This window comes from Halichondria panicea, chromosome 11 (genome assembly GCF_963675165.1).
Source record: "Halichondria panicea chromosome 11, odHalPani1.1, whole genome shotgun sequence".
NCBI lineage: Eukaryota > Metazoa > Porifera > Demospongiae > Suberitida > Halichondriidae > Halichondria > Halichondria panicea.
In genome coordinates, this window is record NC_087387.1 from 3,860,445 (window position 1) to 3,875,616 (window position 15,172).

At 41.3% G+C, this 15,172-nt stretch overlaps 2 protein-coding genes across 4 annotated transcripts in view; one reads left to right on the top strand and one right to left on the bottom strand.

Annotated features, from left to right (window-relative positions):
- LOC135344344 (dynein beta chain, ciliary-like) overlaps positions 1–15,172 on the top strand; it is a 159,880-nt gene that overhangs the window by 68,673 nt on the left and 76,035 nt on the right. The window lies entirely within an intron of this gene.
- Positions 1–15,172, bottom strand: part of LOC135344350 (ankyrin-1-like) — an 86,828-nt gene that overhangs the window by 11,415 nt on the left and 60,241 nt on the right. Inside the window, exons 17-21 of the mRNA XM_064541558.1 lie at positions 11,542–11,640; positions 9,340–9,438; positions 5,554–5,655; positions 5,407–5,505; positions 3,512–3,610 (exon numbers count right to left, since the gene is read on the bottom strand). Coding sequence (XP_064397628.1) covers positions 3,512–3,610; positions 5,407–5,505; positions 5,554–5,655; positions 9,340–9,438; positions 11,542–11,640 — 498 coding nt within the window. The remainder of the gene's footprint in view (positions 1–3,511; positions 3,611–5,406; positions 5,506–5,553; positions 5,656–9,339; positions 9,439–11,541; positions 11,641–15,172) is intronic.

Consider the following 15,172-nt stretch of genomic DNA (forward strand, 5'->3'; position numbering starts at 1 on the left):
ATGCAGGGAATTGCCCTAGATGTGGACTACTATAAGCTTAACTGTCCTAGCACAGAAACTCAGGAACAATAAAACTAAACCAGACTGGAGGCATGCGGAAACATTTGAGAACAGGACATATGCACAGTGGACTAGGATCACAGCAAAGAATCTCAGAGAAGTATTGCTCCTGCATGGATCCCAGAGTCAGCTAGCTAACGACAACAAACCAGTCACAATTCTAGCTTTCTATTGTAGTGACCCTTTCCATTGTTCTTGGTACGGGATCAACTCAGCTGTAAATACGTAGGGTATCTCGAATAAAGGCCGCGTGTTGTTTGCTAGCTGCCACGGCCAAGTTCAAGCTTTTATAGACAACGAAGCTTTAACATCGAAATCTTCCACTAGATATTGTTGTGCAAAGGCAGCGCTATGGCATCCAGGTGAGTAGAGATACTCGTGACAAACAAACAAACGGACAAACTAGAGCACTAACCCTCGGCTGGTGATATGATAATAAAGAAACCAGAAGAGTGATAATGCAGTGCATGTAGCATGTATGACTAGCAAGAGCAACTCAAAAGCAATAAAACTAAACCAGACTGGAGGCATGCTGAAACTTTGAGTGCTAGTGGTATACATGTCACATTAGACATGCACTGTGGACTGGGATCACAGCAAAGAAGCCTGGAGTGTTAGACTTAGAGAGGTATGGCTCCTGCCAGGCTGGAGTATAGGATCCAGAGTCAGCCAACAACCAGTCACAATTTTAGCTTTTTCTACTATAATTATATTTCTACTATAATTATATCAATTGTTCCTGGTACGGATCACTTCAGCTGCATCAAGTAGCTAGCTATAGCTGCTTCAAGCTTCTTAGCTTTTGCTCGACAATGAAGCTTTAACATCAAAATCTGCCACTATTTAAACCAAGATATTGTTGTGTGAAGGCTATCTATGCTGTAAATGCAGCGCTGTGGCATCCAGGTGAGTAGATATACCTGTGACAAACAAACAAACTAGAGCACTGAAGTGCAAACCCTCGGCTGGTGACTTGATTATAAACAAACCAGAAATATAATGCAGTGCATATAGTGATGTTGTATCATGTATGACTTGCACAGCAACTCAGGAGCAATAAAACTAAACCAGACTGGAGAACATTTGAGAACAGGTAGTGGTACTATAGATATTATGCACTGTGGATTAGGATCACAGCAAAGAAGCCTGGAGTCTCAGAGAAGTATGGCTCCAGGTTCTGCATGGAGTAGGATCCCAGTCAGCTAAAGCAGCAGGAGCTATAATTCAAGCTTTCTACTTTAGTGACCCTGTTCCATCGTTCTTGGTACAGGATCACTTCAGTTATAAGTAACGCATGTGCAAGTTCTACATTTTGCTCGCTTTTATTAGACAACGAAGCTTTAACACCGAAAGCTGCCACTATCAAAGTACTAACTTGTTGTGTGGAGGCTACTCATGCTGTAAACGCAGTGCTAGAACATCCAGGTAAGCAGACCTAGTCACAAGCTTGTTCAAGCTTCTTAGCTTTTGCTCGACAAAGAACTTTAACATCAAAATCTGCCACTATTTAAATCAAGATATTGTTGTGTGAAGGCTATCCATGCTGTAAACGCAGTGCTGTGGCATCCAGGTGAATAGAAAAGCCTATCACAAACAAACAAACTAGAGCACTAAAGTGCAAACCCTCGGCTGGTGACATGATAATAAAGAAACCAGAAGAGTGATAATGCAGTGCATGTAGCATGTATGAGCAACTCAAAAAGCAATAAAACTAAACCAGACTGGAGGCATGCTGAAACTTTGAGTGCTAGTGCAGTGGTACATGGTATGCATGTCACATTAGACATGTACTGTGGACTAGACTGGGATCACAGCAAAGAAGCCTGGAGTGTTAGACTTAGAGAGGTATGGCTCCGCCAGGCTGGAGTATAGGATCCAGAGTCAGCCAACAACCAGTCACAATTTTAGCTTTCTACTATATTAAATTATATCAATTGTTCCTGGTACGGATCACTTCAGCTGCAACTACGTAATCAAGGCCACGTGTAGCCAGTTACATAGCTGCTTCAAGCTTCTTAGCTTTTGCTCGACAATGAAGCTTTAACATCAAAATCTGCCACTATTTAAACCAAGATATTGTTGTGTGAAGGCTATCCATGCTGTAAACGCAGTGCTGTGGCATCCAGGTGAGTAGATTCACCTATCACAAACAAACAAACCAAACGACTACTATAACCCGTGGCCGCCCACACGCCTCGGGTTAACAAACAAACCAACAGACTACTATACCCGTGGCCGCCCACGCGCGCCTCTGGTAACTAGAGCAAACCAAACGACTACTATAACCCGTGGCCGCCCACACGCCTCGGGTTAACAAACAAACCAACAGACTACTATACCCATGGCCGCCCACGCGCGCCTCTGGTAACTAGAGCACTACAGTGCAAACCCTCGGCTGGTGACATGATTATAAAGAAACCAGAAATATAATGCAGTGCATATAGTGACACGTATGATTTGCACAGCAACTCAGCCAGGAGCAATAAAACTAAACCAGACTGGAGGCATGCTGAAACATTTGAGAACAGGTAGTGGTACTATAGATATATGCACTGTGGATTAGGAGAAGCCTGGAGTCTCAGAGAAGTATGGCTCTAGGTCCTGGTTGGAGTAGGATCCCAGTCAGCTAAAGCTATAGTGACCCTGTTCTATCGTTCTTGGTACAGGATCACTTCAGTTATAAGTAACGCATGTGCAAGTTCTACATTTTGCTCGCTTTTATTAGACAACGAAGCTTTAACACCGAAAGCTGCCACTATCAAAAGTATTAACTTGTTGTGTGGAGGCTACTCATGCTGTAAACGCAGTGCTAGAACATCCAGGTAAGCAGACCTAGTCACAAGCTTGTTCAAGCTTCTTAGCTTTTGCTCGACAAAGAAGCTTTAACATCAAAATCTGCCACTATTTAAATCAAGATATTGTTGTGTGAAGGCTATCCATGCTGTAAACGCAGTGCTGTGGCATCCAGGTGAGTAGAAAAGCCGATCAAAAACAAACAAACAAACCAACAGACTACTATACCCGTGGCCGCCCACACGCGCCTCGGGTAACAAACAGACTACTATACACGTGACCGCCCACGCGCCTCGGGTAACAAACAAACCAACACCCGTGGCCGCCCACGCGCGTCTCGGTAATGAAAGTGTAGTTAGATAGCTAAATCAATGAGCTAAGCACGAGGTGTAGAGTTAACTGCACATGCATGCGTTTAGATTCTGGGCAGTACATAAAGCAGTAGGCGGGGGAGGATACCTTGAATAACCTTGATTAACTACCTTAAACATCATTCATCAAGCCAGAGGCTTCTGATTCCATTAAGCTCCTCAATTACCTCTAGCTTTTCTATAACACTCTATTGAGCGAAAGCAAAACATGGTGAGAGGTATTAGCACAGCGCAGCTTGCAGCACTTGTATTGTTAAGTAATACATCACAATATATGGAGCACTTACATGATCTTGTACATTAACATCTGCTCCACTGTCAATGAGTTGCTGCACTATCTTGAGATGTCCTTTACCACTAGCCCAGTAGAGAGCAGTACCACCTCCCTGTTAACCAGTGCAGTGTATAGTTATAGTTAGCAATTATACGGAGACAGAGTGAACAATACACATTAAAAATGAAATCGGCAAAAGCATTGTAAAAGCCTACGTATAACCATGGAGGTTAATTGCTCTTGAGGATAATATAATAATTATAGCCATTTCTCACAATAATTTATACCAGGTCTGTATCATAGCAACTGGGTGTGGTTTAACTACCATAAACTTTGCATTCCTCATGAACTCCCTTGCCTTGACGGCACACTGATTTTATAGATCTACGCAGCAGCTAAACACTTTCTGGGGCTCGCTAAACACCAGGAAGGCTGGAAAATGGGTGGGGCTCGCTGCTCAAACATGGACAAGTTGGTACGTAGAGCTATATAGAAGCTTAATAAGCACTGGCTACAAGCTATATACGCACAAGCTTGCCGTTAATTATTAGTTTTTATACCTCGAAGCGTAGCCGCAGAAGGGATACGGTAAAGCTGACTGTGCATGTGTGTGTGAGTGTGTGTATTCCAGCTGCAACTGCTCAACGGTTGGAATGCGACGAAAACTAACAGCTTCTATAGGCTTCTAGCCACGTTCTCTTGGATTTTGATTCGTGGATTAGCAAACTAATGCTTCTTTATCGAGTTATGGCTAGTTTGACTCACATTGAAGGCTGTTGCAGTCTCTTTAGAATCTTTCGTAGCATCATCTGTTCGTACAAAGTTTCTATACAACATATGAGTTAGCCATGCACTAAAGCGCTAGCTTTTTGTCAACTACACACGAGTCAAAAAAGAGCTGTAAAGCTAGCTATATATTGTAGTAGCCATTTGCTGCTTGCAGACACACCCATTATTCCTGTGGATGTATGTGCATGCGCTCTCATCCCCACGTGTGAGAGAATCTATTTTGGACACCAGATCCTAGCAGAATCAATTTACTTCTTTCTTGAGGTCCTGGTAAGCCACAAAACACTACAAATGATACCTTATACAATAGATACCTGCACACAAGTCTTTTCTTCGCAGTTATACATCTATAAACAAATTAATTATTATTTATATATACACTAATACACTTTATTCTCTTATAACTGCGTTCTGTGCGTTCTGTGCTATTATACTATTTTTACAGACTACAGACCTTTAACAAACGTTTGCTCCCACTGTTTGGCTTCAATAAAATGAATTCGTTGTTGCAAATATTTATGAACTTTTTTAAATTATACAACACTAATACTTTTGAGCAAAAGCAAATCATGGCGATAGGTATTAGCAAAGCGCCAGCTTGCAGCACTAGTTGAGACAAGGTTAGATAGCTTAAAATTAGGTAGGCCTATAGAGATGTGATAAATACCTTCCATGCAGAGGTACATGGACACAAAGAGATACAGCTTGTAAAACTTCATACGGAAGACAATAATTATAAGCATCTACAACTCACTCGATCTCTCTACAAACTGACGACTAGCAGCAACTCACTAATTATAACATTTCTCTTCGTGCCGCCCTGCCAATTCATTGGTTTAAATAGATAGATGCTTCAGTTCAATATTTCCTGGCCTACCAAAGCTATATAAAATTTGCCGACAGAACAAATTTCTAGCTTTGTGATTCTTAAAATGCACAATATAAGATTATTCATAGAGCGTTTTATGCGTGTGTGGAAATTAACCCTATACCGTAATTTTGTTTGTGATTGATGCTTAACAACCTGTACTTTAGCTACAACTATGGGACATGCAAATACGCACACAATTTTGCTATACAATCTCGCTCACATTACTCTGACTGTAACTAATGACTCACATTGTTTTGACGGTTGACTTGAGCCCTCACAGAAACCAGTAGTTCCACAACACTGAGATGGCCTTCTTGAGCAGCAGCCATAAGAGGAGTGAAACCATCCTGAAAGACGTAAAATAAAGTAACTGCATATATAGGATATGAACCTACTGCTCTCTTGGATAGGTCAACAATGGCTCCAGCAGTGATCAAATAGTGAGCGACATCTTTGTGTCCATTGAAGCTGGCTCCCCAGAGAGCAGTCCGTCCATCCTATTAATAATGACAACAATCACCAATAAGAATAACAATCAACAATACTAGAGTGAAATCTTCGAGTCATTAACCCGAGGCGCATGGGCGGCCACGGGTTATAGTAGTCGTTTGGTTTGTCTGTTTGTTTGTTTGTTTGTTTGTCTGTTTGTAAGTTCAGGATCTGCTCACCTGGCTGCCACAGCACTGCGTTTACAGCATGGATAGCCTTCACACAATAAGTTATTAGTTTTAACAATGGTAGATTTCGATGTTAGAGCTTTGTTGTCGAATAAAAGCGAGCATAAACTAAGAAGCTTGAACTTGCACGTTGGCTAGCTAGCTAACACTATACACGCGCCCTTTATTTGAGGCACCCTCCGTATTTACAGCTGAAGTGATTCCGTACCAAAAACAGTGGAAAAGGGTCACTACAATAGAAAGCTAGAATTGTGACTTGTTTGTTGCTCTGTTAGCTGACTCTGGGATCCTACTCCATCCAAGAGTCATATACTGCTGTGATCCTAGACTATGACCTAGTTCACCTCATGTACCACTAAAACTCTGTTCTCAATGTTTCAGCATCATGTCTCCAGTCTGGTTTAGTTTTATTGCTCCTGAGTACGAGTTGCTATGCTAGACAGCTCAGTCATACATCACTACATGCACTGCCTTATATCACTCTTCTGGTTTCTTTATAATTATGTCACCAGCCGAGGGTTTGCACTTCAGTGCTGCTGTTTTCGAGGGTTAGCAATCCTCCACAAAAATTAGATTCACCAAATACGCTAATGGAAAACGCACTATTAATTTTGATCAAATAGGGTGAGATTTATTCAACGAAACGCTTTTAGGCGAAATTTCACAAAAAACCTCGCATTACATGGTATAGCAGTCTGTCTATACTGAGTCCCTAAAGTAAAGTGGACAAACTCAAAAGAGATGCAGGGTGTCATACAGGGGGAGGGAAAGGGGGATATCCCCCCTAAGTTGGCATTCAGGTACTACATAGCCGGCAATGTTATATACTAACAGGGTATTGAAATAAAAGTTGACCTTCTGGTTACTTTCCCTCCCCCCCTATACTTTAAAATACTGTAGGACACCCTAAGAGCAAAAAATACATTTGAAAAGGATGGCTATAAAACAAATAATTGTAACCCTCGGCTGTTCACATGAAATAAAGATCTATACAGTAGAACCTCGATTATCCGGAACCTCACTAGGCAATTTTCTTTTTAATCAAATTTAAAAATTGGCGTATCCCTTAAATACGCATGCGTATTGCAGCTGTTACTATGGAGACAGGCCTGCTTATCTTCTGCGCATGCGCAGACAACCATGTGGCACTGCTGTTTATCAATAAAGTGGGTGGATCAAGGCGTGGTTTATCAATTCGATTATCCGCAGTTATATCTGGCCTGCCTCTGGAACCAAGGTGTCCGAATAATCGAGGTTCTACTGTAGTAACCAAAACAATAAATGCTTGCTAAGCAGCAAGTAACAGGAGCTATAGAGGCATGCTATAGAGGCATACGGAAACTTTTAAGAAGCCTGGAGTATTAGAAATATGGCTCAGAAGCAACATCACCTCAGCCATATATAAATGCCTCAAATTAAGGCCGTGTGTTGCCTACAGCCAAGTTCAAGCTTTTTCTGTAACAGCCTGCAACAAAGGTTGTGTGAAGGCTATCTATGCTGTAAACGAATTGCTATGATATCCAGGTAAGCAGACTCAGAATTATACCCGCTGACCGCGGCACGGCTTCGGGTAATTATACAAAGAAACTATTCCAAATGTGCATGGAGCATACGTACAGTATAATAATTATTGCTGCCACATGAAATCTCACCAACAACTACCTCCGAAGAGCAACCATGCAGATGCGATTAAACGGCCAAGAGCTCAGGTCCTGATAGAAACTACAATGACAGCAACCTCTCAGGAACGGCCGGCCACCTTACTCAGTATAACAAGCAGCTTTATATATAGAAATAATGGAAAATAACCTCCCAGAACAAACAGTCACACCCAGAATTAGCAGAAAATTATTCCTGTTATGGCATTATTTTGCACAATCGTGAAAACCTAGCTGTAGCTTGCCCAACATACTTTTATGGAGGTTCCACTGCATGTATTATTTTCGTATAGAGCGAAATTACATAACGCTTTTAGAGATACTGCCTCAAAAATTTCGCGCTATACAGAATATTATCCTGACAAAAAAAGCGACACATGCATACAATGAAAGCACCGCGGGTGCTGATGCCTCAGTGGAAGCTACATAACTAGAGCACTGAAGTGCAAACCCTCGGCTGGTGACATGATACTAGAAAACGGAGGAATGGTATAATTATAATGCAGTGCATGTAGCATGCCTATGACTAGCACAGCAACTCAAGAGCAATAAAACTAAACTAAGTCTAATAACAATGTACTACTACATGAGACATGCACTGTGGACTGGGATCACAGCAAAGAAGTCTGGAGTCTTAGACTAAGAGAAGTATGGCTCCTGCTAGGCTGGAGTATAGGATGCAGAGTCAGTCACAATTCTTTACTTTCTTGACCGCCTAATTCAATTGTTCCTGGTACGGGATCACTTCAGCTGAAAATACGCCTTGACTACGTATTTGCAGCTGAAGTGATCCCGTACCTTGACTCAAGGCCATGTGCAAGTTTAGCTTTTGCTCGCTTTTATTCGACAAAAGAGCTTTAACATCAAAGTCTGCCACTACTTAAAACAAGATACTGTTGTGTGAAGGCTATCCATGCTGTAAACGCAGTGCTGTGGCATCCAGGTGAGTAGAAAATCACATCACAAACAAACAAACAAACCAACAGACTACTATACTATGCGCAGACAACCATGCGGCATTGCTGTTTATCAATAAAGTGGGTGGATCAAGGCGTGGTTTACCTATTCGACGCCTCTGGAACCAAGGTGTCCAAATAATCGAGGTTGTACTGTAAAAATTATGAATCACCAAACACACTGTAACGTTTGACATAATTATGTTAACTATAGTGAAAAATATTGTCAATGGTAAAAAATATTGACAAGGATGCGTGTGATTGTCAATAATTGGGTTGCCTATTGTCAATGATTATCCATTGATTGTCAATAACTATCGTTATGTTTGTCAATAATTTTTCAACTTATTGTCAATAATTAAGTAATGTTTGTCAATGATTGTTGAATTTATTGTCAATAATTTTCGTTTTTATTGTCAATAACAGTCCGAATTATTGGCCAATAATTATCATCAAGTGTTACCAAATATTATTCAATGTCCCTGCTCTATTCTAGAATCTAGATCACATTCACACCCGCGCATGCGCAAAATTAACACGGCAGTTATTAGTTATTGGGCTTGTCTTAAGTTCAATAGTTTTTGAGACTGTTAACTAGTTCTATCCAAGGTGCATGAGGTAGCTTAGGTAGCAAGTATTTTTCATTCCAGTGGATATTATTATAACACTTTTAGTCACTGCATTCGAATTAATGGCAACGCAAACCATATCCTTGGCTTCTGAGGTTTACTGCCATAAAATCGGATGTATAGTGGACAATAAGTATAACATGGTTTAATTGTATGTAGAAATAAACAACGTGATGAACATTTATCAGCCTCAAAGCGATACGATCTATACACAATTATTTTGAAGAGCTCTTATACGTATACAGTACACCAATTACTCACTTTATTCAGGATGTTGATTTGAGCCTCCAATGAAACTAGTAGTTCCACAACACTGAGATGACCTTCTTGAGCAGCTTGCATGAGAGGAGTGAAACCATTCTGTGAGAGGAGTATACCAAGATTATCACAAACTCCATACGTACGTTTTCAGACAGTGTTCCAACGATTCACTCTGCGTACATATACATACAGAGTAGGATATGAACTCACTGTGTCTGGTAGGTCAACAATCAACTATGGTATGATTAATGCTAAAAAGGATGCCAAAAGTGCAAAGTCTAAATTAATGGCTTTTTGCATTAGTATACAAGGATTATCAGACAATGATAAATTCTATATAATTTTATATATACATACATACAGAGATATCTGCTAACATCTCAGTACCGTACCCTCGCGAAAATAAGCCCATCTTGAATAAACGCCCATCCCCTTGCACAAGGGTATTTTCACTCAATTATAAGCCCACCCAGAATAAGAAGTTGAGCATGGGAAGTAGCTGAATGCCACATGCTAATTTTAGTGAAGAAAGGAAGTTTTAGGTATAATCATTATAGTAGCTAATAATTAGACTATACTCCTTGCTGGACCAAGATCAGACATACAACTTTCTCTGTATGGATCTGTTTGCCCCTAAAGATGTATATGCAGGGAACAAGTATAGTCTGAGAAAGGAAAACACAAAGGTATTAGTATTATAACAGTGTTGTTGTCAATAAAATGTTCATACTATGTATTAGAACGAAAATACTGTCATAGAGCAAAGTGTAAACCTCGATTTGAGGCCGCGGGTGGGCGTATATTCGAATGAAATAAACGCCCAGTCCCCTAATAAGCCTATACAAGCCTATACTTCTTGCAGAAAAGAGAGGGCGTATTTTCGCGAGGGTACGGTAATATAAATTTTTAGCGTCAATCTATCCATGGTTTCAATCTATCCATGGTTGTTAATTAATCTGTTCCCAAATACCACGGCTACATGCATACTGATTCCGTACAGTGCAACAACCTAAGAGAGTAGATTTTTTTTGTACACATTTTTCACATTTTGTGGCACATCTTCTAAAGTAAAAGTGATAATTATGATCTATTTGGTAGTGAAAGTTCAACTATTGGCGCTTCCATTGGACCACCACCTGTTACATCATATGAAATCATCAGTATAAAATGGCTGTCTGAAGATGTGTTCCTCCGAAAATAGGAATAGAAGTAGTTTATTTCTTTGAGTTAAGATCTGAAATTTGTTTTGCATGTACCTGGGTATATTGTTCACTTTTAAGCTTCAACGGAAGTCTGGGCTACTAGTAAGTTCTGAGAAATAATTGGTGGAAAATATGTTAGGAATACAACTTGGAATTTATGCTAGTTAAGGTCTGATTTTTGAGCAGCATGTACTACAATAGTGTACTTTTCATCTGTACTAACTTACAACAGCTAGACAAGTCTCTTCTTTGCTAGAGCGGCCCAACTTGTCAAAAATAGTGATTTTCATGACTTTTTTGATGATTAGTAAGCTCAATCGACACACCTATGACATAGAATAACCAATACCAACCGTGCAATTGCAGGTAAACATCACATGAGCTTTGGATGTAGCAAATAACAACAAGATGATTTGTGATGTCACAAATCACTCATTGCCTACGTTAACAAAAGTAGCAAAACGGAGCAAAATCACCATTTTGACAAGAAGGGCTGCTCTAGCAAAGAAGAGACTTGTCTAGCTCTTGTAAGTTAGTACAGATGAATTTTACACTATTGTAGTACATGCTCCTCAAAAATCAGACTCGAAAGTTGTATTCCTAACATAGTTGCCACCAAAAAGCATTGAAGCTCAAACAATGAGCAATATACTCAAGTACATGTACAACAAATTTCAGATCTTAACTCAAACAAATCAGGTACTTCTATTCCTAACATATTTTTGGAGGTGCACATTTTCAGACAGTCATTTTATCTTGATGATGTCATATGATGTAACAGGTGGTGGTCCAATGGAAGCGCCAATAGTTGAACTTTCAGTACCTGCACTCAAATAGATCATATCACCTTTACTTTTAAAGATATGCAACAAAATGTAAAAAAAAAAAAAAAATCTACTCTCTTTGGTTGAAGTCATAATTATTAAATGTCCCTATATAAAGTAACATATCCTAATACGGTATAACCCCAATAAACAACACCTCTGAATAATGGACTTACTTGATTTTGTATATTAACATCTGCTCCACTGTCAATGAGTTGCTGTACTATCTTGAGATGTCCTTTACGACTAGCCCAGTAGAGAGCAGTAGAACCTACCTGTTAACCAGTGCAGTGTATTGGTTATTATACGAGAGAGGGAACGATACATAATTAACATATGCAAAATAAACTCGGTAAAAACATTACTAAGTGGAGGTTTACGGTTACATTGCAAATAGATCTACGCATAACCATGGAGGTCAATAGCTCTTGGGGATAATACTATAGACATTATTTATTCAAAATAATTTATACTGGGTCTGTATCATAGCAACTGGGTGTGGTTTAACTACCATAAACTCTGCATTCCTTATGCCCGGAACTCCCTTGCCTTGAGGGCACACTGATTTTTTTTATACACTAGATCTACCCAGAAAAAAAGAAGCTAGACACTTGTTGGCAAGGGCATGACAGATGGGTAGGGCTCGCTAAACACCAGAAAGGCTGGAAAATGGGTGGGGCTCACTGCTTAATTAGACATGACAAGTTGGTACGTATAGAGCTAGAAGCTTAGCACTGGCCACAAGCTACACGAACAAGCTTGCCGGTCCTTTTCAATAGTTTTTGAGACTGTTAGCTAGTTCTATCCATGCAAGGTGAGGTAGCTTAGGTTGTAAGTATTTTTCATTCCAGGAGTATAATTATAACACTATAGTCACTGCATTCGAATTTATGGCAACATGTATACGTGTCAAAGCTGCATACAGTAACATAAAGCTACTATATAGCTATTGCTAATACACACAGGTATCTATGTTATAGTTAGAACATGGGCATGAGGTATCTATGTGTTATAGTGTCCCAAAGCTCGAGGGCTTTAGCCCGAGGGATGAGGGACACTATAACCATAGATACCGAATGCACATGTTCTAACTGATTTAGATCCCAAAACCTATTGGCTACTAGAAATGCACTAGCTTAGCAACTGTACAGTCAACATAATTATATAAACAGCCAACCTAGCAACTGCACCATTATTCTTTTGAAAACTAATATCTGAAGTTGGCATCTCTGTGTCTCTACTAAATCTGTGGTCTCTATTCAAGTCAACCCTGTTCCTCCACCTCAGTTTGATGGACAAAATTATAGTCCTAGCTCCACCCACAAAACGGAAACATCCAGCTCCTCCCCCAGTTTTGCAGCAAACAAGCCCAGCACACTTCCAAAGAAACGAGCGGCTCGCACTACTCTCACAAAGCGAAAGGAAGACACCTAAGCTATAATTTGCAGCAAACAAGCCCAACAAACGAGCGGCTCCTATACTACTCTTGAACAAAGCGAAAGGAACTTTAGGAAGAAGCCAAAGCTAGAATCCCAGCACTTCCTCAGCTTCCATACATCCAGCTCCTCCCCCATGCAGCCTTGCAGCAAAAAAGCACAGCCGGCTTCTACTACTCTCGAACAAAGAAACTAGAGCTTCTCTCTTTCATTCTAGTTCTGTTATTAGACAAAGCATCTAGCTACAATAATTTTTATGTTATTACATGTGTATTTTCTTGTAAATCACAATACAATGTACAATGTTGTAGTTTGTAGCCCAGAGCAATCTATAGTACCGGTACTATAGCTCATAGTTCCCTGCTAAATACACTCAAATGGGATCTAAATAATCATAAGATAATTTTGCTGCATGCTAATCTGTTAATCACAAAGAGTGGGAAATAATCGACCGTGGTTAATAAGGATGCCAAAAGTGCCGAGTCTAGTCGTTGCATCGTATCCGTAACAAATGACATACGTTAACTATATGGTTGTACAGATTGCGATATATCGGCACGAGGATATTATGTCATATTTGGCAGTACACCGAGTCTAAGCAAAGGTCACGTGCCCCTTTTGTCTCTATGTTGCGCTAGAGTTTAGAGGTCATGTGACTGCATGCAGTTAGGTTTTTGGGGAAGTACTGAGAGAGGGGCCCCTGCGATTAGCTTAAGTGTTGGGGCCCTCATTCAGCCCCCCCCCCAACCGATAAATCAACATCGTCGGATGGAAAAGGTGGTTAGGACTCTAACCGATACGGATTATTGCATGGATGGGAGGGTGGGAGGCAAGAGTTTGTTGAGTATTTTGCGAGACTCTGGCCATTGACACATGTGTGATAGATACTGCACACGCGCGATAAGGCCAGGGGCCAAGCCTTTGTTATCATAATTATAGCATGTACCTCGAGGTAACGCCGCGGTTATCTCATTAACTACGTTAAACTACATAAAATGCAACAGTGCAAATTAATAATCTAATTTGGAGGTCGGAGGGCACAATCTCCTACTGGAAGAGGAACGCCTTCATTACCAACATGGGATTTACTCCACCCACACAAGATAAATGAACCCTCTAGCCAAAAAAAGAGGAACATATATACCACGGCAGGAGGAAAAACCAGAACACGCAACAGCTTTAACAGAGATTCATTTGTCCCACATAAAAATCAAGACTATACACATGCCAAAGTCTGAATAATTACCTTGACATAGGTTAATTGGGCAGAATAGAGCGACTCCAATTCGTGTCCCTCCCCTGTTTCTTTGCTTGCACTCATTATCATAACTAGTGCAAACCCACGGCTGGTGACATAATTATAAAGGAGTCAGTGCATGTAGTGATGTTGTTATCATGTATGAATTATTTGTCTAGCACAGCAACTCGGGAGCAATAAAACTAGACTGGAGGCATGCTGAGAACAGGTATAGTGCCACTACAGATATATGCATTGTGGATTAGCCTCATTAGGATCGGCGAACCCTTGACCCCTGGGACGTCCTCAGGAGCGGGAATCACCACCGGGATCACCACTCCAGTGTCATCGGGCAGCCCGGGTGTCACAGGGTTTAAGACTATGTTGGACAAATCGGTCTATGAGGCCAGCTCACTGACGGGGTTCATGGCAAGATTCGGGCCGCCATCCCCACCCCGTCGTCGGCCAGCGGGACTCCAGCAGGAGCCTCACCTGCTCCCGTACCAGGTTCGCCATACTATCCTACAAATATACTATAGCCAGGTGCCAGGGGAGCGACATAGCCCCCCCCCAAGGGAAGGAGGAATAGGTCCCCTGGCACGCAATACTGTAGCAGTGTAAACTAGTTATCAAGCATACAGCATGACGACCGTAAACAAATTAACGGTAAATATAGAGTACACACAGTCGCTTAAGCCATACTATTATTTTATCACAACGAATTAGCACCAGTGGTGCTCCCTCAATCTGGGGCAGTGCTGGTCCGGGTGGCAGACCCAGGCTTTGTACCTCAAAGTACTAACAAGCCCAGCAGCTTACCGGGTCTAGGCCACCCACACAGCACTTTCTACATCCGCTAATCATGTGCCACATGCACACACACACCCAATAGGGTTGCTATCAGGAGGGCTCGGCAGTATGCCCAGCAGCGGGTCCATCCTATCTCTCGGACTAGGCAGCTTCCCAAGCCGCCCAACTCCACCGACTTCCCATCCGTCCCTGCCACCGACGCTACCAGCTCTGCCAACAATCCCATCGGTGCTTCCTAGCACCTCAAAGGCCTCTGAAACGGTTGTGGCAGCCCTAGGACTCCCAGCCTTGAAACCCTCTCTCGTGGATCAGATCCTCGCTGAG